This window comes from Falco peregrinus, chromosome 2, assembly GCF_023634155.1.
Source record: "Falco peregrinus isolate bFalPer1 chromosome 2, bFalPer1.pri, whole genome shotgun sequence".
Classification (NCBI taxonomy): domain Eukaryota; kingdom Metazoa; phylum Chordata; class Aves; order Falconiformes; family Falconidae; genus Falco; species Falco peregrinus.
The window spans coordinates 19477673-19501298 of record NC_073722.1 but is presented as its reverse complement, the minus strand read 5'-3'; the positions used below and the strand labels follow the sequence as shown (position 1 = coordinate 19501298).

Below are 23626 nucleotides of genomic sequence, written 5' to 3'. Positions count from 1 at the left end.
GGAAAAAAAATCCAATCAGCTGCCTTTTGAGATGAAACTGATTCTTTTGCATGCACTAGTCCAAATTTTACGGTGTGAAATTCTCTTTGTCTGTTGTTTAATTATGCTAATGCCCAATTTTTGATGAGGGCATTAATTAAATGTTTATTTTAAATAGGAGATTGTTGATCACCGACGGCAGGGAGTTTCTAGTATCCAAACTGGAGAACAACGAGGAAGAAAATATGTGAAACGTTTAGTTGATATTCGAGAACTCAATGAGCAAGCTAAAGTTATTGATGACTTAAAGTAAGTTGAGTTTTGCTTTAACTTGCACAAAGTTTGGGAATAAAAAACTGCAGCTGACTTTCTTTTCTTATCACATGTTTTGTGGCATCGTGATGGTCAAGTGGAAATTGTTCTATTTATTGAAAAATAAAAAATTGTTGTTTTGGATTCCATAAGGAAAAAATATACATGCAAGTAGTCTCTCAAATTTCTCAACTTCTTCCCCAAGTGTTTAATTAGTCTATACTTTTTCTGGTTCTGAATCACAATGGCTGATTATAATCAGTTTCCTATTGATTCAAAATTATAGTTCCATCTTGATTTATTATCATGGTGATTAACAAAATATATTACTTTGTGACTGTAATAACCTTAGTCTTTGTCACTGGAAGAAGAAAAAAATATTTAAATTGAGTATTTTTGCATCTCGTAGGTGATATTTTAAAATTAAATCTCATATGCTGTACTTGAGAAAACCCCGAAGAAAGAATTCTTTCCAATTTCATACATTTCATCTGAACTTCTGTGAATTTTATGAATAATTTTTCACAGTCGTGGTTTGTTGGGTTTTGTGGGTTTGGTTGGGGTTTTCTTCTCCCCCCTTCCCTAAGACAGACTTACTATAAATGGATATGTCTGGGATGGGAGGGCAGAGCTTGGTAACGATGTGTTAAATAATACAGAAGCTTTGGACTGTTACAGCAGGAGGATTTTTCTTCATCCTGCTGTGGATTCTCAGATTTGTCAATCACGTTTGTTTTTAGAGAGCTGTTGTGATTGAAAGTATAGAAGGTCCTTGATCTGGTTGTTACAGCTAGGGCTTTTTGAATCAAGTTTGTTGCTGCATAGCCTTTCTTATTCTCCACCTTATTTAGCATCATGCTAGCACTGTTGTTTGGGGGTCTCCCTGCATGCTAGTTTGTTCTGCATCCTCATTCTGCTTTGCAAAGTCACCTGGAGACAGAAACCTTAAAAATCAGAGAGTCCTCAGAATATTACACCGAACAAAAAGTTGTGTCATGAAACAAAATAAATCTCCTGCAGCTATATTTGGCACTGGTCATAAGTAACTACTGCAAAAAATTAGAACATGGGATCATTCCGGGGGAAAGCGGAGTATCACTGCAACACAGATTTTGAAGTGGTGAAAATAATATCACCTATTTGTAAGATAACTCAACCATGATTTATCCCCAGAAAATTAGGTGCAAGTGAAGGAACTATAAATCAAGAAATTCAGCGCTATCAGCAGCTGGAGTCGGTGGCTGTGAATGATATCCGCCGGGATGTTCGTAAAAAGCTACGCAGGTCCAGTATGAGGGTGAGCAGTATTAAGTTACATTAAAAATATGATAGTGCTTGCGTTGCATCTTTCTTCTCTGCATGTTGATTAAAGCAAAGATGTTAGTAATGGGAAAAAGGAGGTTAAGAATATCAAATTGTTCAGCAACCCCTGTACCTTTAGGAGGGAGCGGGGAAAGGTTTTTCTCCTTTGTAATGATGGTGATAGGAAAACTGAAATGTCACAGATAATGTAATGTAAGTGGGGTTTTTTTGCGCACTCAGAAGAAATAGTCGGAAAATGTGTATTTGAAGATGTCGTTTAATCTTTCTCTCAGCAGATTTTAAAATGATTCCTTATTGGGGTGATGAATGCAGATGCAGAGGCAAGCATGTTAACTGCCTGGGCTAATGACAGATGCCTATTATGTTCTACTTGGCATGTGTGCTTTCTATAATCGTGTTCTATATATAAACAGTGTATTTGCAAAGTTAGATGATACAAAACCAAGCTACTAAGCATAGACACTAGTAGAAACTAGACAAAAAACCAAGCGGTGTTGCTGATAATCCACAAATGCGTGGCTGTTGTCCCAGACCCTGGTAACAAACTTGGCAAAACGTTATTTTCAGTGTGTCCTAGTGCAGGAGCTCCAAGTATGATGCTTCATTAATAAGAAAAGATCTTCCAAACAGTAATCTGCTTGCAGCTGTATCTCAGGTGCTCTCGTTTTAGTTCATGTTCTTCTGTTGCTATAGTGGTAGTTTGGAAGGATGTTTGCCAAAGCACTTGGATTATTAGCTTTGGGGTATACTTTTCCCCTGGCCACAGGGTATTGCCAATTTCAGCAAGTATGAAAAGTGAACGTATATCTAGAGGCAAGATGAAGATGGTGGCAAATGCTGATAAGAGATGCATTTTAGCTATTACAGAACAAAAAAAATCTTTTCTTCTTTACTGGCACACCTGTGTAAAATAGTATTTTAGCTTGCCAGAGTTCTTCTCTGTGTTGTCAGTTGTGTTTTAAATATTACTTTTTTTTTTAGGCTGCCTCCTTGAAAGACAAATGGGGTCTTAGCTACAAACCCAGCTATAGCCGATCTAAGAGTATTTCGGCATCAGGAAGACCACCTTTGAAGAGGATGGACAGAACAAGGTAAGCTTCTGGTAATTTGAGGTCTGTGATAGCAACAATAGCATAGATAAGAGGAAACTTCGGACTTTGGCCATAAGAGCCCTTTTACTATAGGCAACGGCTGTAGGTGGTGGAACTGGATAGGAGGAGGTCATTCTGGAAGACAGGCATGTTCTAAAAAGCAACTTTTCATCTTGTTTTGAAACTCCTTTCTTGACAGACTTGGTAGTATGTTAAATGAGAAGTTTCCATTTCAACAACTTAATGTTAACCCTTTCTACAGAATCCTGCTTTCAAGACATATACTGAAGAAATGTGTGTAAGGAAAAATAGCATAGTGTAATCATATCGATTTTTACACTTAATTTACAGTCATCTGCCTGTTGTAATGAGAAGAAAAGGAGATTCTTTTCACCTGTATAATATGTATTGTTTTGTTTCATCATCTAATGGCTGCTGAGCAAACTGTAGTTGTATAATGATGCCTCCTAGTGAAGTATTTGCTTCTGTTTCAGAGTATGTGTGTTTAAGTCTGTTGCTCTTACAGAGCCAGCTGAAGCATTCAAAGTTTGAAAATAAAAATGTGCTGCATTATTGTGAATTACATATAAAAGATTTGAAAATTAAAAAGATGGAGAGGAGTGTTAGAATTCTTTGGATTATTTTTTTTTCTGTGAGAATAGAAATTCTTAATAGAAATTTGCTTCAAATTTAGATATTTCTGTCAAAGTGAGTGGAAATTTCTAAGTCCAGATGTGAAAATACCGAACAGCAACTATTCCATTGTAAAACCCGCATTAGAAGTACTCTAAAGTGAATTTTTCAAGGTATCATTGAAAAGGAATATTTTTTCTGAATTAATTAGCATTCTTGATAGTTAAAGCAGAGCAGGTGTTGAAGTCATGAAGATTCTAGTTCAAGATCTGTCAGATGAAAACCACTTTCATTTTACCTTTTCACAAGGTTATCTGAAGAGAAGCAGAAATTGTATGGGAAGGATAACAGGGCTTTTCTGCTTTTCTGTTGCTCTATAAGAAAGAAGTTCTGAAAAACTTTAATGACTACTTTGGTTGTGAAGGAAAAGTAGTATGCATATACTGCAAGACCAAATCATTTTAGTTGCACCAGAGAATACGTGATCTGCCCCCTTGCTTTGGTCCCACATGGCTGACCACAAATATCTTGGTTTTTTATAATTTATGTGTGTTCACTCAGGACTGACAAACTTGGATAAAGAAACAAATAGAGGCTGGCTAGCAATGGACTACTGGCCCAGCAATGTGTGGCTTCCTTCTCTTTCCTTCCTCCCCCTCCCTTTGCCTTTCCATGAACCCTAAGTGCTTCAATTATGATTTTATACTTTCTTCCATAACAAGATCCTAAGTCTTGACTGTACTTTCGTATTGCCTTATATCTGTGCAGTTAAACATTTTGCATGAACCTCAAACCCTGTAGTAAAACTCAACAAGCTGTTGTGTTTTGGTTTTGCTTACAGCTCTCGACTAGGAGACAGTGAAGACCTCCCGGATATCCGTGTAGATGCTGCATCTCCTGGGCCAAGAGTAACTTTCAACATACAAGATTCTGTAAGAATTACTTTATATGCCATATAATGGTATTTGCTGTGCCGTTTGGTCTGAAGTTCATGAGATAGGTACACCTAGGCAGACTTGGATTGCTTCTATGTTTTCGTGTGTCTCTTTCTGTTTGTGTGCCTCAAATTATTCGTGTGGGTTTGGAAGACAGATTTGTTTTGATAGAAGACAGAAGTGGTTTGGTTTCTTAACACAGAAATTAATTGAATCATTAGAGAAAATATTTGAGATTATTTTTTTTTTAGACTGACGTAGTAATACAGTTGTTTAGGAGTTTTTATCAGAAGCATGCAAAAAATCAGTATTTTTTGTGTTTGAACTTCTTTAGAATTTTGGAAATGGGTATTAGTTTGCTGTAGCCCTACGAGTATATCCTTATGTGTGTTTCAAATGGATTGTTGAATTACTGGTTTTGGTGGTTGTTATGTTTTCTTATTTTTTAAAATGCTCCTATCATGTTGTTCTTGCATGGCTGAGATAATTGTAATTGTTTTAATTTTTTTTTTTTCTACTTCTAATTAAGTTGAATAAAACAGCTTTGGGGATTGCACAACAATCCAGCTGTCCAGGGGAAGGGTATTTTCAGGTATTTCTGAGAAGAAACAAGTATTCTTTGCCAGAGAACTAACTTATTTCACAGGGAACTGCTTTTCAATGTTTTCATCTCTTTTGCGCTTAGCTAAACAGAATGTATATAAAATTTGAAAATATTTAGATTTAAATTTGTAAAGCAAGCAGAAGAACATGAATGTTGATAAACTTTCCAGAGTGTTTCTACACCCTTATGTAGACTTAAAACTTGCTACCTTTTGTAAAATAAATTATTGGAATTTTGTTTGTATATTTATGAAGACTGGTCGAGGCTGATGTAAAGTGATGTAAGTCTAGCCTTGACATATGCTTTAGAAGAGGATTTTAGTATGTGTGCCTTCACCTGTTACATTGTGTTCCAAGGCTGCAGGCATCAACACCAGTACAAAATAATTGCTAGGTGGGAAGGCATCTTCTCACTTTTTATTTCTGTTGGAATTCCTTTATTTAATGCAGATTAAGACATTTTCAAATAATCGTGAGTAGGGAATGTGCCAAAATACCCAGAGAACAAATGGTGGAGTTTAACCGCTTTAAAAAAACGTGTTTAGCGAACATAGTACAGGTTATGGTTTTTTTTTTTTTAAAAAAAATCAGCCAAACCCAAAAACCAAACCAATAAAAGCAAATCTAAACATAAACCAAACAAAGAAACAGAAAAACAAACTCAAGAGATAGTAAAGTACTTTTTCTCCCTTCCAACTCATGCTCCCAGGAAATAAGTTCCTGTTCCTGAGAGAGAGGGAAATGAAACATAGAAATGTGCTTTGCACATTTAAATACGTTCACACTTAAAAGCTATTCTGCCTTTTGTTGTTGTCATATATAAGCCAACTTAGCTTCAGTTCTATTGGCATAGCAAAGCGCTATCAAACAAGGTATTCAATGTTGAATATTTTTTTAAAATAAGAAAATCTTTCTGACATTATAATGCCAGTTCTTCAGCAGAGCTCCAACTCAAACGTGCAGACGGTGTAACTCTATAGTAACACCGTGTAGGTAGTGCTGGTGTTAAATTAACACTTCTAGATGGTTTTTCACAGGCATTTTAAGAAGTTAAGTGTTTGAAAATTGCTTGTGTGGTGCTTGTGGCGTGTTTTACGTGAGAAACAGGAGGCCTCTTTTGGAGACTGGGCCCAAAGCTCATTTTGTGTTAAAGCACATGTGCCCTGTGCGCAGCCCTGAGCTGCAGCCCGGTGCCGTACATTCTGCGTTAGCATCCTGCATGCACACCTCACTAACGTCTCTGCGTGCCTTACCCCCTCTGCAAGGGTCCTGATGATTTTTTTGCTGTCTTTTGTTCTTTTCCTTAAAAATATTCTGAAATTAAATGTTTCCATTCCATCTGATTGTATGAATTGGTCAGAGCACGACACATATTTAGCTAACAGGCTGAGCTCAATCACTAGGCAATGGCAAATGTCTCCCCACCAAGCTTTCGTTTCTTTCTTTTTCATAATCCGTCTGGCAAGTTCTACTTCTGCTGTCTCTGTATCATGAGGAACTTAGGAGTGAGTTTCTCATAGCACTCTTGCTTCTTTTATTTCCAGAGCTATCTAATGCATTCTCGATGGAAGTATCTGTGGAAATTTAATAACTTTTTGTCTTTTTATAATCAGTTTCCAGAGGAGACAGAAATGGACCTTTTGTCTGTAACTATTGATGGTCCCTCCCATTACTCATCTACTAGTGAAGGCTCATGCTCGGTATTTGGTTCACCCAAAACTCCAGTAGTCTTCTCACCCGGCATTCCCTTCCAGCCTGAAGAAGGACGCCGGGATGACAGCTTGTCATCAAGCAGTGAGGACTCTGAGAAGGAGGATGACCATGAAAGAGAGAGGACATACTTTTATAGGAAACCACCGTAAGTAATGGCCCTGAGAAAGAACAGAGACGTTTAGAAAAATCACTTGAAATGCTGACTTTAAAGCTGCAAAGTCTGTTGCTGGTGAAGGACTGAGTTTTGCCTGAAGTGGCTCTGTGGGAGGCAGAGGTGGTTGTGTTTGGCAAAGGTGACTGTGCAGGAAGGAGGAGAATCTCATTGGAAAAGGAGGTGACTGTTAGAAATTTCATGGCTTGGAGCAGAATAAAAGAACTTGGGAATTGAGTTTTTTGAAGCACAGGGCAGGTTTTAGTGGGACCATATGACAGATTTGTCAAATACAGCATAACTTTTATCCAGTGATCATACTTCCACAAAGTGCATGTAATAATGTAAATATTTAAAAATATGGAAATTATTGTATATATCTTTTCACTCCTTTTCTTGATTGAGAATTTAAGAAAGTCTTAGTTCTTTGTGGTACCCTATACTAAGAAAGGATACGTGGTAATGTGTTAATGGGAGATGGATCACATGCTGTGTGTCAGATAAGGCCTTTTTGGGAAAAAGTTCTTAAACAATGACATTCTGAGTGTGGAGGTAGTCTAAGAAGACCTCCTGCCACCTGTTCAGGTCAATGTCAAGCTGATACCTGACCCACAATTGTGCCTGTGCAGGGGTACCTCCCGCAAGAAAGCCACAGGCTTTGCTGCTGTCCACCAGCTGTTCACTGAGCACTGGCCCACGACGCCCAGCAACAGAAGTATGACCGGCACCACCACGGAGAGAAACATTGACTTTGAACTTGATATCAGGGTTGAAATTGATTGTGGAAAATGTGTGCTGCACCCGACAATGCTTCAGCAAGAACATGATGACATTAGCTTACGCAGGTAAGGAAAGTGTTACTTGGTTGCCTTATGACGAATGGGGTGTGAGTACTTTTATTCTGCTTTGGTTGTTAAGGCCATAGAGTATTTCCATCACTTAAGTTATGGTTATATGCACAATAATTAATGATTTAAGCACTGACCCATTTGAAAAGCATAGAAGATGTATGTGTTAGTGTGTTACCATCGCTTTATTCGTAGTAATGACCGCTACTTCATAGCATCACTGTAAGTGGCAGTTGTTATGGCCAGGTGGGGAGTTGCATTTGTTTGGCAAAAGTCAGCATATGCCTCTCTTCTGGTTTTACTTTTCAGATCATGCTTTATCTCTCATAAACAATGTTAGGCTTTCAGAGCACTGGGCTGATTATTTTTTTTTCAGCTTCCAAAGAAGTAACTTTACAACTTAGTGAAACCATATAATGGTTTGACTAACAGTGGGGACTAATGTGTTTTCTCATCATCTTTGAGGGCTCCCATTATTTTCTGAGTGTAAAAGCATGCTCATATTCCATGTCTTTCTTAACAAAATGCTTTTAAAAATATTATTTTTATCTGAGGCAATAGAAGTGCTTTACTTCTGATCTTAATGAGGTTTGATATCGTCCTCAGTTTTTAAATTCTCCTTTTTTCATGTGTACATGATTTGGGATCTAATGGCAGCTTTACATTTACAAGTGAATTTGAAGAAACTTATTTTTCAACAAAAATAATTCTTAATAAGTATAGTATAAGGAAATGAGATTTACCTTTTTTAACTCTAATTGTAAGAAATAGAAACAAATGAGAAATACTTTTTCTTACTGAGAAGTATACATAGGAGATTTGTAATTAGCCAGCAATTTGGTTTCTGTCTTTCCAAGACACGCTTTTCTGAGAATTGATACAGAAGGAAAAAGAATCTCTCAAGAATTTATATGAAGACAGGCCTTACAGCACAGAAGGAAAACTAGTGTTTTCTGCATTTTGAAGAGTTTTCACAGATCACATTGGGTAACATAGATGACTGCAAGAGTACAGAGTGTTGGAGGGTGTTTCTCTAATGACATAACAATAATTTTGTAGATTTTACTGCCTGAAATAATCACATAATGAAAATGGCAGAGTGGACAGACAGGAAGGGTGTAGAGGTCACAGAAAGTAAAGCAGAGGTTGAAATGCTTCTTTACACAGTTGATACTACAAATTTGTTTTAGACATCTCTAGGTTTTTTAATACTAGAAAATACACTCTTATTAATATGAGTATGAAGCTTTCTTTAATAACTTGCAGTGTATTTATTTTAGGAGCTATGATCGAAGTTCCAGAAGTTTGGATCAAGAGTCTCCTTCAAAAAAGAAGAAATTTCAAACTAATTATGCATCTACTTCTCACTTACTTGCTGGCAAGAAAGTGCCATCATCTCTACAGACAAAATCTAGTGATGTGGAGACAACAGTGTTTTATATTCCTGGGGTGGATGTAAAGGTAAAAGGAGTGTATACCTCAGCAGGGAAGTGCTTGCTCTTTCTCTCTGCTCAAATGTGATTTCAAAGCAAATACATGGTTACAGTATGCACAAGTTCATATATATATACACAGAGCAGCTGGGCAAAATCTTTTTTCAGTTATGTAGGTACTGCTAAAATAGGAATAATGATTTCTGGAACAGTACACTGAAAACTCATAGACACTTTTATGATTGTTTTCTTGGGGGTGAACCCAAAATCTTGTATGTATGATCAAAAATAAAGCTATGTCAAATGACACTCCATAACAAACAGTGTATGTGATATGATATAATGAGAAGAAATCTGTACCATTAATGTTTTGGTGTCTAAAATTAGACAGCTGTTTTGGCTTGTTTTCTTCTCTGACAGGTAATTTGTATTTTATGCCCTTTTTAAATAAAGGAAGGTCTGTTCACTCTCAGTAATTCATGGGAAGGGCAGCTTAGCAGTTGGCCCACTAACAGATAGAGCTCTCTTGCTGTGTCTTCCACATTGCTTATTATAGCAGTCAGAATCTTGGTATAAAAAGCATTTTTTTAAGACCGTGTTCTCTCAAACACCATCAGACTGTACACTCTTGGGTTTTTTTAATTGTTGTTTCTATATCCTAGTGAGAAAGGGTCTCAACAGAAATGTTCTTGTATTTGGTGATTTGAAATCACAGTAAGTATGAAAAGGAAAAATAGGTCACTGCTGCACAGAACCTTCATGCAGTTCAGTTGAGGCAATGCCATAAATCAAGTGCTTTTCACTTGAAGCAGCCTGGCTTTTCTAGTAATATGATGTGGAAGGACTATATGTGTCCATTTTCTAGTTTTCTGGGCTATCTTCAGGGAAAATAGTTATGTCTCAGGTCCTGCCCATCACTTTTTGTCAAATTCAGGAATAACTATACATTCTCTACAGCTTTTGTTATGTTCTGTGTTTTTGTTGATAGTGTATTATGCACGTAGAGGAGGTGTGAACTCTTGGAATATTTTATTATTTTTATTCGTTATGCAACTTTCTGTATGCTGGTGTTTAGTAGTGGAATAGTTCCACCGTGCAGTAAGACAGAAAGCAAGCTCTGCAGGCAGGAACAAACAGTTGGCAGCTCAGGATGTGTACAACATAACAGAGTGGAGGAACAAGCTTTAGGCATTGTTTCTAAATAGTTTATTTCTTTTGTTTCTCTGTTTTCTTGATATTTTTTTTCATAGTGTATTAATTTATCTTTTTTTTTTCCTTTTTTGCACAAAGATTTATGTGCACCAGCTATTTCTGTAGGTCATGGTTGGGAATGTAACATATCTTAACAAGGTATTTTTATAAATAATGGGGAAAAAATTATTTTGAAGGGAAGGAATGATGCCAAACTGCTGTATAGAAATTGAGCTACTTGTATGAATTAAATTGATCTTTCTTTGTTTTCCAGTTGCACTACAACTCTAAGACTTTAAAGACTGAATCGCCAAATACTTCTCGAGGATCCTCTTTGCCAAGAACCCTTTCCAAAGAGTCCAAGCTGTATGGTATGAAAGATACTGCCACCTCTCCTCCTTTATCTAGCACTATCCACAGCAAGACTAACACCTTACTTCCTCCCCAACCCCCACCCATCCCATCAGGTACTTATGGACAATAACCTTCTAAAACTGTCATGGATTTGTACCTTTGCTTCATGTAATCTACTAGCTTTAGATCTGTCTGCACATTACCTGAAGCACTGTATTTATCAAGCCTTAACTTTGGCTGCAGAAACCCAATGCCAGAAGGGTGTGAATGCATTTTTAGAAATCACTTGCCAAACCAGTTTCCCTAAGATTTCTGTTGCAGTCACCATATCCCAGTGATGGGCTGTCACTGCCTTCTCCCTGTGTCATTTAATGAAGTAATGCTTATTACTGGAAAGCGAAGTTTAAGTATCTGTATAAAAAGTGAATGCTGACTGCTTTATTCCTTGTAATCCAAGAAAAAAAAAATCATCAGATGAATCCTTGTTTCCATGCATTACACTATTCAAAGAATACTTTCAGCTTTTAAGTGCCTTCTGCTGCACAAGTAATAAGTAAATTATTGCTTTGTGGAACCTGGTTATTTCCTGTGGTACTTCAGCAGCCATTTTTACATATTTGAATTAATCAAAATACCAGACTAGTGTCCTCAGCTGTTGCAGGCCCTTAAATAGCCATGATTTGGAGTAACGTGAGTTAAAATACTTAAAGTTTTGGTTTATCTCCAATGCTTCCTGTTTTCAAGCAGGAGTCCATTGTTACGTCATGTCAGATCTAGAGGTATGTAGATTGCACCTCCAGCTTTTGAGACATTTACTCTTCTCTCCTTCTGTATTTGAATATCACTTCAAAAACAAAGCCAAATTTTTGTCAAAACTTGATGAGCGGACAAAATTAGTAACTGAAGAAAGTTGTGTGTGTTTGGGGTTTTTTGGTTGTGGCTTGTTTTGGGTTTGTTTTTTTTTTTTTGCAAAACCAATGGAGATGCTGGGAGAGAACAGTGAGATGGGGACACCTTCCTCAATTATCCATGCTATTGAACCATTAGCTCTTACTCCTTTAAGTGTTCGTTCTCTTTATGATTACCGAACCTTGTGTAATCTTCATTTATACCACTTTTCTTCAGTTTTGTTCTGTATTTTCCTATCCCCTTTCTAATCTTTGCCTTTTAATTTTTACCACATTGTGCCCAGTTACTGGGTCTGTTTTTTCTGTCTGTAAGCTCTACATTTGGTGAGGGGCTTACGGAAATTGCACTGATATGATGGTATAAGTGTCTCCCAAAACTAAGGATTGCCATTACTGTGTCTCTTTATGCATTGTATTTTTAGAAAAATTTATTAGTTCCGAATTGTTTCAAAACACAGGTATTGTTATTGATACTACTTTTTAAATACTAATTTCCCTCTGGAATGGAAAACACCTTGTCTTATTGTCTTTGGTGTCCAGTAAGAGCAAGATAGGACAATCTGGTCAGAAGCACTAGACAGAATAGTTTGCATAGAATGAAAAGTGAGTGCTGGTGGGTTTTTTTGGCAAATGAAAGGATTTTTAAGCTCCGTTTTAGTTGTTTAGCTAAAGTTTACATTTTTCTTGAAGAATTAAAAATCAGTATCTTCATTTATCTCTGTTCTTTCTAATAGCTGTGTTTCATAGAGACAGTAATTGAGCTGGTATTAATCCCTTCTGTGCATATTTGTGTTTTGATGAGCACGGATCCAAGTGCTAGCCTCTTCCACAGGTTTGGAAGACAACAGTCTTTTTATTTAGTTTATACTTAGGCTAGCTCCAAGCTTTTAAAAACTCTGGTTTAGAATCTTTAGTTATTCTTTGCATAAACATAGCAGGACTGGTCGCTTACGGTTTTAATCTTTGATGTATTTTCTCAGTTTAAGCTGACATTCTTCTCAGGTTCATGTATTTGTTTTTCCTAATTCCACTTGCATTTCCAGGCACCTGTGATTACTTTGCATTGTGTATTTGGAGAAGAATTGTGTGTGTATCTGATTTCAGTATGCTTTTTTTTAAAAAGCAAAATGGTGACAATGACATAAGAGTAATTGGACAAGAACACACGCAAGGGAATTACAAGCAAGAGTGACAGACCAACATTTGGTTTTGCACAGTTTCCTTAGTGAAAACTTACAGCTTAATTTTTCCTAACCGATCTGATTTACGCCTTTTCAGATGATGAGACAGAGAATGAGAGGAAACAGCTGTTAGTTATGAAGTATCTTCTAATGTCTATCAGCTACTGTTGAGTGGTATTACATTAGACAAATCTATCTTTTGAATGTTGCAGCCAAAGGGAAAGGAAGTGGTGGAGTGAAAACTGCTAAACTGTATGCATGGGTTGCGCTCCAGTCGTTGCCGGAGGAAATGGTGATTAGCCCATGCTTACTGGACTTCCTAGAGAAAGCTCTTGAAACCATTCCAATTACACCCATTGAAAGGAATTACACAGGTAAGTTGCATTTTGTATTCTAGTACTCTACGCTTTTTCTTGTTCTGTCTTCTAGTGGCATTGAGCTGCTCTTCCCTTTAAATTCACTTTCTAATGAGTTCTTGTACTTGTTAAAAGCTGTTAGTTCACAGGATGAAGACATGGGACAATTTGATATACAAGATCCCTTAGAAGAGTCTACAACGTCATTAGTATCGTCCTCGACATCAGCATATTCATCCTTCCCTGTAGATGTGGTGGTTTATGTACGAGTTCAGGTGAGCATTTTAACTCAACATTCAGTATAGGAAGTAATTTCAGTCACAGTCTTTGAGACAATCCGTGCTTCTAAGTGTGCTTTTTTAAAAATAAAAAAATATTTTCAAGTGACTTTTCTGAGATACTGATGTCTAGTGTGATGGTAAAGGAGTTTTGCAGCGGAAGTTCTGACGTAGTTTAGTCCTGTGGAGACCAAAGAAATGAACTGTTTTGAGAAGTCACAAAAGCTCTGAGGATTTTTAATCATTATTTCTGCCTTGTCTTTTTTGGATTTTTGTAAAAAATATCTTTCATAACAAGTATTTCTATCCATTGTTTATAGGTACCATTACAAACCAAAATTAATAATTAAAGCTCTTCTCAATTTATATGGAAAATGTAGGAATGTACAGTTATCATCTACAAGGCGTTATTCATACTGCTTAATATGTGATGTTTCTGGGCTTTTTATGCGTGTAAGAGAGATAAGTGCTACCACAGAGTGATTCAGAGTACTTGAGCTTGACCTGAATGTTGCTACTACATTTTTCCACTTTGCCTTAACAAATTTTTTTCCTTGATTGTGTTCCCAAATTGAACAATGTGTTCTAACTTGCTTTTTTTAATTTCTTTTTTTGTATGCCTGTGAAAATTAACCACTACAATCTGTAGCCTTTCTCAGCTTTTACTTGCAGGCTCATCTAGCTATGTATTGACTTGACGAGGAGAAAGAGAGGGGGATGTACACATCCTCTTCTGCGTCCAGGCTTCCTGTGTCTTAAGTTTTCCTAAAACTGGTCCAAATAATAGCTCTGGTGTTGGAGGGATTGCCTGAAATGAGTGTGTCTGTATCAACCTGTATACAGTTACGTTACTAATTCTAAAACCAGTGTGAAAAGACTTCAACTTGCTTAGATTTAAAAAATAAATACATAGCACTTTATATGTTAAATTTGGGATGTTTTTAGTATTTCATATTCGTTCATTGAATGCTTTATTTTCTTTCTGTCTTTCAGCCTTCTCAAATCAAGTTCAGTTGCTTACCAGTATCAAGAGTTGAATGTATGCTGAAGCTGCCTTCCCTGGATCTGGTCTTCTCTTCAAACCGAGGAGAACTGGAAACATTAGGCACAACGTACCCATCAGAAAATACGTCAGTTGCTGGCAGTACTTCACAGAGTGGCTCAAAGAATTCAGTTAGTAAATCTGGAGGACCAGGTAATACGTATATGAATGCTGACACTATATACAGCTTGTAGCATAAATAAAAAGGAATGTTCTGTTGTCTAAAATTACAGGAGAAGTTAAGCTTTTACATGCCTTAAGGCTAGGCATTTACGTATTAGTGAGTTCAGTGGGATTTCTTCATGATGTATTAGCTTCCCGTAAAAGCTTGCGTAGGTAGAGTATATTGGAGTTTTTCTTGCATCGGTTAAGCAAGTTCAGGTATCTCTTGCAAAAGGCTAGCATCGATACGTAGACTATTTAAGCCACATTGCTGCTACAAGGGCATAATTTGATGTGCATTTGGTCTGTTTAATATTGCTGTTAACAGTCAGTGTTCTTTCACGTTTGAAATTTTTTTTGTACTGAAGCTAACTTTTGCCAAAAAAAATGTGACCTCAGGTTCGTCACCTGGACTCGGCAGCCCCCTTGGCAGAACGCGGCACAGCAGCAGCCAGTCAGACTTAACTACTTCAAGTAGCAGCTCCTCAGGCCTCAGCTTTACTGCCTGCATGTCTGACTTTTCCCTTTACGTGTTCCATCCGTATGGAGCTGGAAAACAGAAATCTGCCGTTACTGTTCTCACCCCTGGGTCAGGAGCCTTAGGTACAGAACAAGTTTTTGTTTGGTTTAATGAACATTGTTTAAGTTTGGCATGGCTTTCTGAGCTGAAGATTTGAAAAGGTCATGGAAGATTAAACTTTCTTCTTTCTGTTTCTAGGCAATGTGGATGAGGAGCCAACTTCGGTCACTGGCCGGAAGGATTCTTTAAGCATTAACCTTGAGTTTGTGAAAGTCAGCCTGTCACGAATAAGGCGTTCAGGAGGTTCTTCCTTTTTTGAGAGTCAGTCTGCAAGCAAAGCTACCAGCAAGATAGATACTACATTGATAAACATATCTGGTAAGTGCTTGTTTCCTTTTAATCCCACCTATTCAGGTAATTACAGAACTGCTGTTCCAGTGATTGTCTTTACTCTCAGCACTTCTGTAGATGTGTGAGAGCCATCTACTTGTACCACGTAGTAAAGGTTTTGCTCGGAGTACCTATTTGCAGATGCACTTTTTTAGCCTCCTGCTTCATGTAATGCAACTAAATGACTTGCTCAAACACATCTCTGACATCAGTCCCTGTGACTTAATGTGACTCTTGAATATTCTGAGATTGTGCTGGCTGTAACTAGGATGCAGTTAGCCTTCTTTGTAGCAGCCCGTATGGTGCCATGCTTTGCGTTTGGGGCTGAAATAGTGTTGGTAACACACAAGTGTGTTGGCTGTGGCTGAACAGGCCTTCTCTCTTTCCTGCTTTGCTCTGGGGTTGACACAGCTGGGACAGCCAACCCACATTGACCACAGGGATATTCCATAGCATGTGATGATGGTGTGCTCAGTAATAAAGCTCAGGGAAAGCGGGAGGAAGGAAGGATATTGGTGGTTATGGCATTTGTCTTCCAAAGCAGCTGTTAAGTGTGCTGAGGCCCTTCTTCCCAGCAAACAGCTAAACATCTGCCTGTCCGTGAGGAGCAGTGAACAATTTTATTTTTTTCTTCTTTTGCATGCACAGGTTAAGCTTTCCCTGTGAAACCATTGCTGCTTCAATGCACAAGCCTCCTTGCCTGCCTACTGTTTTCTCCCTCTCCCACAGGAGAGTGGAACGAGTGAGCAGCTCGGTGGGCATTTGGCTGTTAGCTGCAGCCAACCCACAACAGCGATAAAGCCTACATAGTTTCTGTTTAGTCAGCTTTAAGTTAGGTGTCATTTTAGTTATATTGCAGATATTTCTGTCAGGTATTGTCAGAAGGAAGTGGTTTCAGGTCATTATTTAGTAGTGATCTTAGTATGTCAACTTTATTGTAAGTTCTTAGCATGCAAAACAAGGTAGTTATTTTCCACCTAATTGCACAATATATATTTTTCTTCAGATAAAGTGCTGTTCTGTACATTAGCTTTGTACCTGAGAAACTAGTCTTTGAAGAGTATTGTTTGTTCAGCAATATCTATGCCCTTTATTTTTTAGCCCTGTTTCTGGAGAGCTCCAGAAGTCTGTGTGACTGCAGTGCAGTGATACGAGACTACATAAATGGCAATGAGATGGAACATTTAATATCTGTTCTTGTTTATGTAATTTCTTTATGTGACAAAATTGTTAGCCTTGGTTAGCTTGTAAATACTTTTATATTAGTTATACTAGTAGTTCTTGTTCCCTCCCCCCCCCCCCCCCCCCCAAAATAATAATCCTTCTTTCTAAAATATTTCATTTTTTCCTCACTGTCATGCATTGTTAGAGTTAAAATAGTGGGTTTGAAATCCTCGAATTACATCATTTCATTTTGGTGTACCACTGCAAATCTGTTTTACTGCTGATGATCAAGAGCAGTGATGGTAATCCAGCAATGTAATGGTAATCTCAGACCAATCAGTTGAAGGGACTACTAATAATTAAGAAAAATGTATACGATGAGGGTTGGCCTTTGGTCTGGGTTTCTTTTCAGCTTGTTTGGTGGAATTCTGCTGGGTTTTCTCCATCTGTTAGCTGCACTAACTTGCTTGCTAAAGTTAGAAAGCAGTCGCAGTATGCCCACGGTGCCTATATAGCACAGCTTCGGTAAGTCTCCATGTAGCAGGAGTGAGCAGCAAGGGGATGACCTTCAGCAGCCCCCCAGTGCCCTAGTGTGAATGCTCTTCTGTGTCACCCTTCCATCAGAACAGAAGGATGAACAAACTGTTTCTCCTTGCTGATTTGTCTCTTAATACATTTTGTAACAGATAAACCAGTATAATAATAAAACTTTTTGATACATTTGTTCCCAAAGTTGGTTAAGGTTTCAGCTGGACCTAGTTTGGTAAGCACTAAGCACCCATTTCATAGTCCTCTCTTCAGAAACAGGTATTTCACAGCTCTCTCTTGCTACCTGAATAGGACAAAATCTTTTACAGATACTCATCCTTTTTTTTTCTTTTTTTTTTTTTTTTTTTATACGAAAGCTAGAAATAGTCTAGTTTTGAAGCAATCTTCCCATAGAGAGGAAAAAAAAAAATCAAAGTTGGTTATCTAGCACAATTAAGGGTGGTATTATAGAGGTGATATGCTGTGCATATTAAAAATTACACCTGAATCTCCTTCACAAGCTGCCACCTTAGCATTCTTCATTATCTTTTTTCTTTTTTCTTTTATTTTTTTTTATAATGGGTCTGACATTTGCTGTGTGTTATTATCTTAAACACACAGCAATGCAGTCAGAATTAACTCAGTGATGCAGTTCTGCAGTCTGTGTTCATTTACTACCTGTCAAATTCACCACCTTGCCACCTCACCAGCTGGTGCCTGTGAAGCTACAGTGAGAGCTGGACTCCTCAATACTCAAGGAACCTTGAAGTAGAAGTGGAGTTTAAAGATTTCTTATTTATTTGTTTTTCCTCACTGCACATAGGATCCTGAATTACTGGGCAAACAGCAGAATGGTTGCCATTAAAGACCTCAGGTGAGGTGTCTGAGGCACATACAACACAAGTAGGACCCAACATCAGTTGTATTCTTAGGTTCCATCTTGCCTTTATGAAATGTGGTTATATCTAATACTGGATGTGGAGAAAAGGCAACACCTCAGTAAAACTGTTTTTTCATTTCAGTAGAGACTATACTGCTAGGTAAAGAAGTATTTGACTATATTGTACACCTATTAAATGTGGTTACCAAAACCTGTTAACTGCTGAGAGTTTACAGTATGTGTTTTTTCTTTTTCAGCGGTCTGTGATATTGGATCTGCTTCTTTTAAATACGACATGCGCCGCCTCAGTGAGATTCTAGCCTTCCCAAGGGCTTGGTACAGGAGAAGCATTGCTAGACGGCTTTTCCTAGGTGATCAAACAATAAATCTTCCAGGTAAGACACTGCTTCTTATTGTGTTAAACCTTTTTGTACAAGGGGTTATAGTAGGAATTGTATAAACATTTATTACCTGGGTATTATTACATATGTGACTAGATATAAATGTATTATAATTTATTCCATATGCAGTCACTCTCAAAAGTTTAATAGAAAATCCTAGAAAGAAGAAATGGAAAATTTCTAAAATAGGTCATGGAATTATTTAAAGAGCTTATATTAATGAAGACAGAGGAAAACCTTTAGTCAGAATAAACAAAATATATTTTGACACTGTCCAAATACTTCTTAGTGTATGAGGATCTTGTTAAACAAAAATTAAGTAGTTTTTCTGCCTTTCATGTTGCTGCTTTTTTTCTAGTAGCATCGGGTCCTGGAACGCCAGATTCAATTGAAGGAGTAAGCCAGCATCTTTCTCCGGAATCGTCACGGAAAGCATACTGTCGGACATGGGAGCAGCCCTGCCAGTCTGCTTCATTCACGCATATGGCACAGTCACCTAATGTTTTTAGTGAACATAATGCAAGCAGCAGTATGTCACCTGGGACAGCATCTCATAGCTTAAAGTCTCCTGCTGTTACAAGATCCAGGAGTGTGTCTGACTCTTCAGTGCCTCAGAGAGGTTAGTAGACAATGTGATCTTTAGTTTTTTAAAGTATTTCCAGCAGTCGTGTGAAAGAAGTGTGTCATTGCTGCTTTGCAGAAAGCAACCATAATATATTATTTTCCACTGTGCCTGGGAGTGCAGAGTCAATGGCTTAGAGAAAGGAAAATGTCTGAAACGGATGAATCAAAGTGTAGTTTGTTAGCATACTTTCTATAAAACTGCAGTTTCTTTTACTAGAGCAGGAGTAGTTTAGTTGGGATTAGGTGGGTTCTCCAGCTTAATTTGATTACATAATCATCTTCTTGGCCATGAGTTCTCATCCAAGAAGTTACCATGCTGTTAGCAGAGGGCTGGTATCACAGCTCACAGGTGACGTCAGTTATTTCATTTCATCTGAGACTTCAGGCTCACACTAAGAGGCCTAAATAAGAGGCCATATAAGAAATAAAGTAACTTTTCATTTCTTTCACTACACATGTTGCTGTATTGTCTCATAGCAGTGTAGCTGTTCACAGGGCATTAGATATGGATAGGAGATGTAGAAGTATGGTGCTTTTTTTAGTCTAGGAAAAATGTCTGTGAGAAAAGAGAAGGCAGGTGTTTGGTCTGTTTAAAATGCAAGCAAGATGTTATGTATGAATAGTTTTTCAGAGAAGACACAGTTGGAGAAGGATTTATGACTGATAGACTGGCTTGTTGATAGGAAATGCAGTTTTACACAGGATTTAAGAGTATTGCCATGATTTTTTTAAAAAGAGCAAGGAATATGCTAATACTTGAAATTCTGACTTTGCACTTGTGCAATTAACTGCCACCTGAATATTCAAATACTAATTCATTTTCTGAATGAACTGGTATTTTCAGACAGCTAAATGATTTAAAATATGCTCTTGCATGACTGACTGCAAATTAAAAATTGTTTCTCTTAAAGACATTAGTAAAAATAAAAGTGTAAAATGAGTCAATTTCTGTGACAACTGAAGCAACATATTGCAAATCCTCTAGTTCTCACTTATCCTCACTCATAGTTTTGTGGCACTTCTTAAATACAGTGTTAGCCTGTGCTTTTATAATATGTACAACAAATATATTCTGCCAGTTTTTCCTAGCATGTGGAATAATTTGAATTTGTCTCTACTGTTTTCTTTAGATACTCTCTCAAAAACATCAACTCCATTCAATAAGTCAAATAAAGCTGGAAGCCAGCAAGGAACACCATGGGAAACACTGGTTGTATTTGCTATGAACCTAAAACAATTAAATGTTCAAATGAATATGAGCAATGTAATGGGCAATACAACGTAAGTATAAAAGAGAACAAGCATCTTTAAACAGACAGTGTTGTTTTGGGGGCAAAAAACCCCGATCTTCCCCATAGACTGTAAACAGCCTGTTGTTTCTAGCTCTTAAGATCCAAACTACTTCAGTTTTGAGCTGTGAAGCCCCTCATGAATGCTGATGGATGCTTAATCCTGAAGTCACATATGCCTAAACCATGATATTTGCTGCTGTCCAGTATTTTCAGTTTCTCTTTGGACAGCCTGGAAAATTGTTGTCTATTTTCACCTCTGTTCTAGGTGGACCACCAGTGGTTTGAAAAGCCAGGGTCGTCTGTCTGTGGGTAGTAGCAGAGATCGGGAAATTAGCATGTCTGTTGGCTTGGGCAGATCACAGTTGGACTCCAGAGGGGGAGTTGTTGGAGGTACCATAGATGTTAATACCCTGGAGATGGTGGGTAAGTTGGAAAGCTGCTTGGTATTAGTATATGCTTCAGACAACAAATGTGAAAAACTGAAGAATATATACAGTACCTCACTTTGTGAACATGCTACCGTATAAAACCTTTGGATTCTTACTCATGCAGTCTGACTAGGAAGCACACTTTGAAGGGATAGCTGATTCAGTCCTAAGATCGCTACAGAATTACACTACCTATTTATGCCACCCTCCAGCCCCTCTCAGCTGTCTGGACGGATGGCAACTGAAAGATTTGATAGCATTTCAGCTTCTCCTAGAATTTCACAAGTGCTTATGGTCTGGGACATGCAAAACAGGCTTTGGAAAGAGGCTGGGTGTTCTGGCGCTACACCAGTCATCACCTCCCCATGCATCTGGAAAAAACCTAGTGCTTTCTCAGCCCCTCTGTGTCATGTGGATGGCATAAGGCTGATACCAATGGAAAAACTGATTTTCTTTAACGTTATATTTCTGTTTTGCTTTGGTTCTATTTCAGCTCATATTTCTGAACACCCGAACCAACAGCCCAGCCATAAAATTCAAATTACCATGGGTTCTACTGAAGCACGTGTTGACTATATGGGGTCCAGTATCCTAATGGGAATCTTCAGTAATGCTGATCTTAAACTACAGGATGAATGGAAAATTAACCTGTATAATGCTTTGGACTCGAGCATGTCTGATAAAAGGTAATACTGCTTCCTGTGTTTAAAATGCATCACGTTTGTTGATAAGGTCAAATCCTGCCTATATGTCTTCTGCCCAGTATTGCTAACCAAAAATGTAAGCGTCTGCTAAAAAGCAAAGGTTCATTGTTTTGTGGTTTGTTTTTTGATTATTTTTTTTTCTCAGTAGGAAATAAATTAACTGTTAACATTCCTGCTGTTTTTAATATCTAGCGAGATATTTGTCCATGGGGACTTGAAATGGGATATCTTCCAAGTGATGATTTCAAGATCGACTACACCAGACCTAATAAAAATAGGAATGAAACTCCAGGAGTTCTTTACTCAGCAGTTTGATACAAGCAAGCGAGCTTTGTCCACCTGGGGACCTGTTCCGTATCTGCCTCCCAAGACAATGGCCAACAACTTAGAGAGAAGCTCACATGAGCAATGTAAGTGGTACAAAAATTAATGTACTTCCCAAGTAAGGTGTTTTAATTGCAAAAATCCATATGAGCAACTTTATATGTGCAATTATATCTATTTGGCTTGAAATAGTTTCTTCAGTACATTTTTTCCTGTCAATTTGGGCTGGCAATAACCTTTCAATGAAGGACATTAATAACTCGAGTACCCCGCTAGACCTGGAGTACAATAACAACTAACTTATGTTATTTTGGGAGGTTAGTTAAAAATATGTATTTTAAAATAGAAAAATATTTTTTTCAGTTTTCATACTATTTCAATAGAGTTGAAATACTTTTCAAAGTCTATTTTGAAGTCTTTCTGAAAAATTTTACTTTGAGTGGCAGTGGAAGTGTGACGTTCTTCTTACTTTCTGTTGGTTATGAGCTGAAACCATTATTAGTCTGAAGACAGTGAGTGAAGTCATTGATTTCCAAGTACGCTTGTTCAGGAACTCTTAAGCTACAACCACCTTAGATCACAAAGATGGAACAGTCAGTGAAATAGATTAGAAAATATTGCTCATAATTCCATGGTTCTAATAAAAATATAAATATGGCAGCAGCCTTTTCTGTATTTTTCTCTTTCCTAAAGTTTGTTCTTGCTATTGCATGTTCACTTTCTAGTGTTGGATGCAGCCCATCATCGCCATTGGCCAGGAGTTCTGAAAGTGGTGTCTGGGTGCCATATATCCTTATTTCAGATGCCATTGCCAGAAGATGGAATGCAATTTGGAGGATCCATGAGCCTGCATGGAAACCATATGACACTGGCTTGTTTTCATGGACCTAATTTCCGCTCCAAATCATGGGCCTTATTTCACCTTGAAGAACCCAATATTGCATTTTGGACAGAAGCCCAGAAAGTTTGGGAAGATGGTAATTTAAACCATTTCCTATCTTTTCTAAATTCCTTTAAATGCATTTTAAGAAAGTATTGATAGGTGAGAAGAAATCAAAGGAAAGCTTATCTTCTTTTAAGTTGCAATTCAAGATTTTTTTCCCCAAAATTTACTGCTTACCTAAAATAATAACTTGTTCCCTCTCCATCTTTAGCAGTTTGATTTATCTGTGGAATAATGCAAAGTACATTTTCAAATATACTAGATATATCCCTGATAACGTGCCTACAAAGTGGATTGTTGGCCTTGTTGATTGCATGTCTGTGTTTATGTACTCCTTGTGTTTCTGTATGATGAATTTTGATTGTCTTATTGCTTATATTTGTCTTCATATTGTGAAGTTTCTACTGCCTGTAGCTAATGAGGATTTAATTTTTCTGTTGTTTGCAAGCTTCATACCAGTTTTTACTGCCACTGCCATACTGGTTATTCATGTTATATACCTGTGCAAGGAGAGGAAAAATCCTGCCACCCTTACCAAGCTGCTTTTCCTTTTTTTTTTTTTTTTTCTCTCTTTTTTTTTTCTCTTTTTTTTTTTCCCCTCTGTCTTACCCTATGCTGCCCACACCTTCAATGCAGGTACTAGTGAACACTCCACATATATTGTGCAAACCCTGGACTTCCATTTGGGCCATAACACTATGGTCACCAAACCGTGTGGAGCCCTCGAAAGCCCTATGGCGACAATCACAAAGATCACGAGGCGCCGCCATGAAAACCCCCCACATGGTGTTGCCAGCGTGAAAGAATGGTTCAATTATGTTACAGCCACAAGGAATGAAGGTTAGATTATTAATGTTCATTAAGTTTTGGGATCTGTCTGCTTGCCAGGCAGTACAGATGGTGCTGTTCAACAGCTGCTAAATTTCAAGCAGGCT

The 23626-nt window shown here is 37.7% G+C and overlaps 1 protein-coding gene across 14 annotated transcripts in view; it reads left to right on the top strand.

Moving 5' to 3' along the window:
• Window positions 1-23626, top strand: part of BLTP1 (bridge-like lipid transfer protein family member 1) — a 125136-nt gene that overhangs the window by 95799 nt on the left and 5711 nt on the right. For 5 of the 14 annotated variants that reach the window (XM_055794858.1, XM_055794855.1, XM_055794856.1 and 2 more), the window contains 22 exons: window positions 158-288; window positions 1465-1588; window positions 2596-2705; window positions 4180-4270; window positions 4803-4865; window positions 6490-6734; window positions 7370-7585; window positions 8869-9049; window positions 10487-10679; window positions 12868-13029; window positions 13147-13286; window positions 14283-14484; window positions 14893-15096; window positions 15212-15391; window positions 18233-18370; window positions 18735-18995; window positions 20131-20281; window positions 20558-20715; window positions 21214-21406; window positions 21617-21834; window positions 22474-22725; window positions 23328-23531. In XM_055794858.1, coding sequence (XP_055650833.1) covers window positions 158-288; window positions 1465-1588; window positions 2596-2705; window positions 4180-4270; window positions 4803-4865; window positions 6490-6734; window positions 7370-7585; window positions 8869-9049; window positions 10487-10679; window positions 12868-13029; window positions 13147-13286; window positions 14283-14484; window positions 14893-15096; window positions 15212-15391; window positions 18233-18370; window positions 18735-18995; window positions 20131-20281; window positions 20558-20715; window positions 21214-21406; window positions 21617-21834; window positions 22474-22725; window positions 23328-23531 — 3817 coding nt within the window. The remainder of the gene's footprint in view (window positions 1-157; window positions 289-1464; window positions 1589-2595; window positions 2706-4179; window positions 4271-4802; window positions 4866-6489; window positions 6735-7369; window positions 7586-8868; window positions 9050-10486; window positions 10680-12867; window positions 13030-13146; window positions 13287-14282; window positions 14485-14892; window positions 15097-15211; window positions 15392-18232; window positions 18371-18734; window positions 18996-20130; window positions 20282-20557; window positions 20716-21213; window positions 21407-21616; window positions 21835-22473; window positions 22726-23327; window positions 23532-23626) is intronic. The other 9 variants (XM_055794866.1, XM_055794863.1, XM_055794864.1 and 6 more) reach the window with 7 other exon arrangements.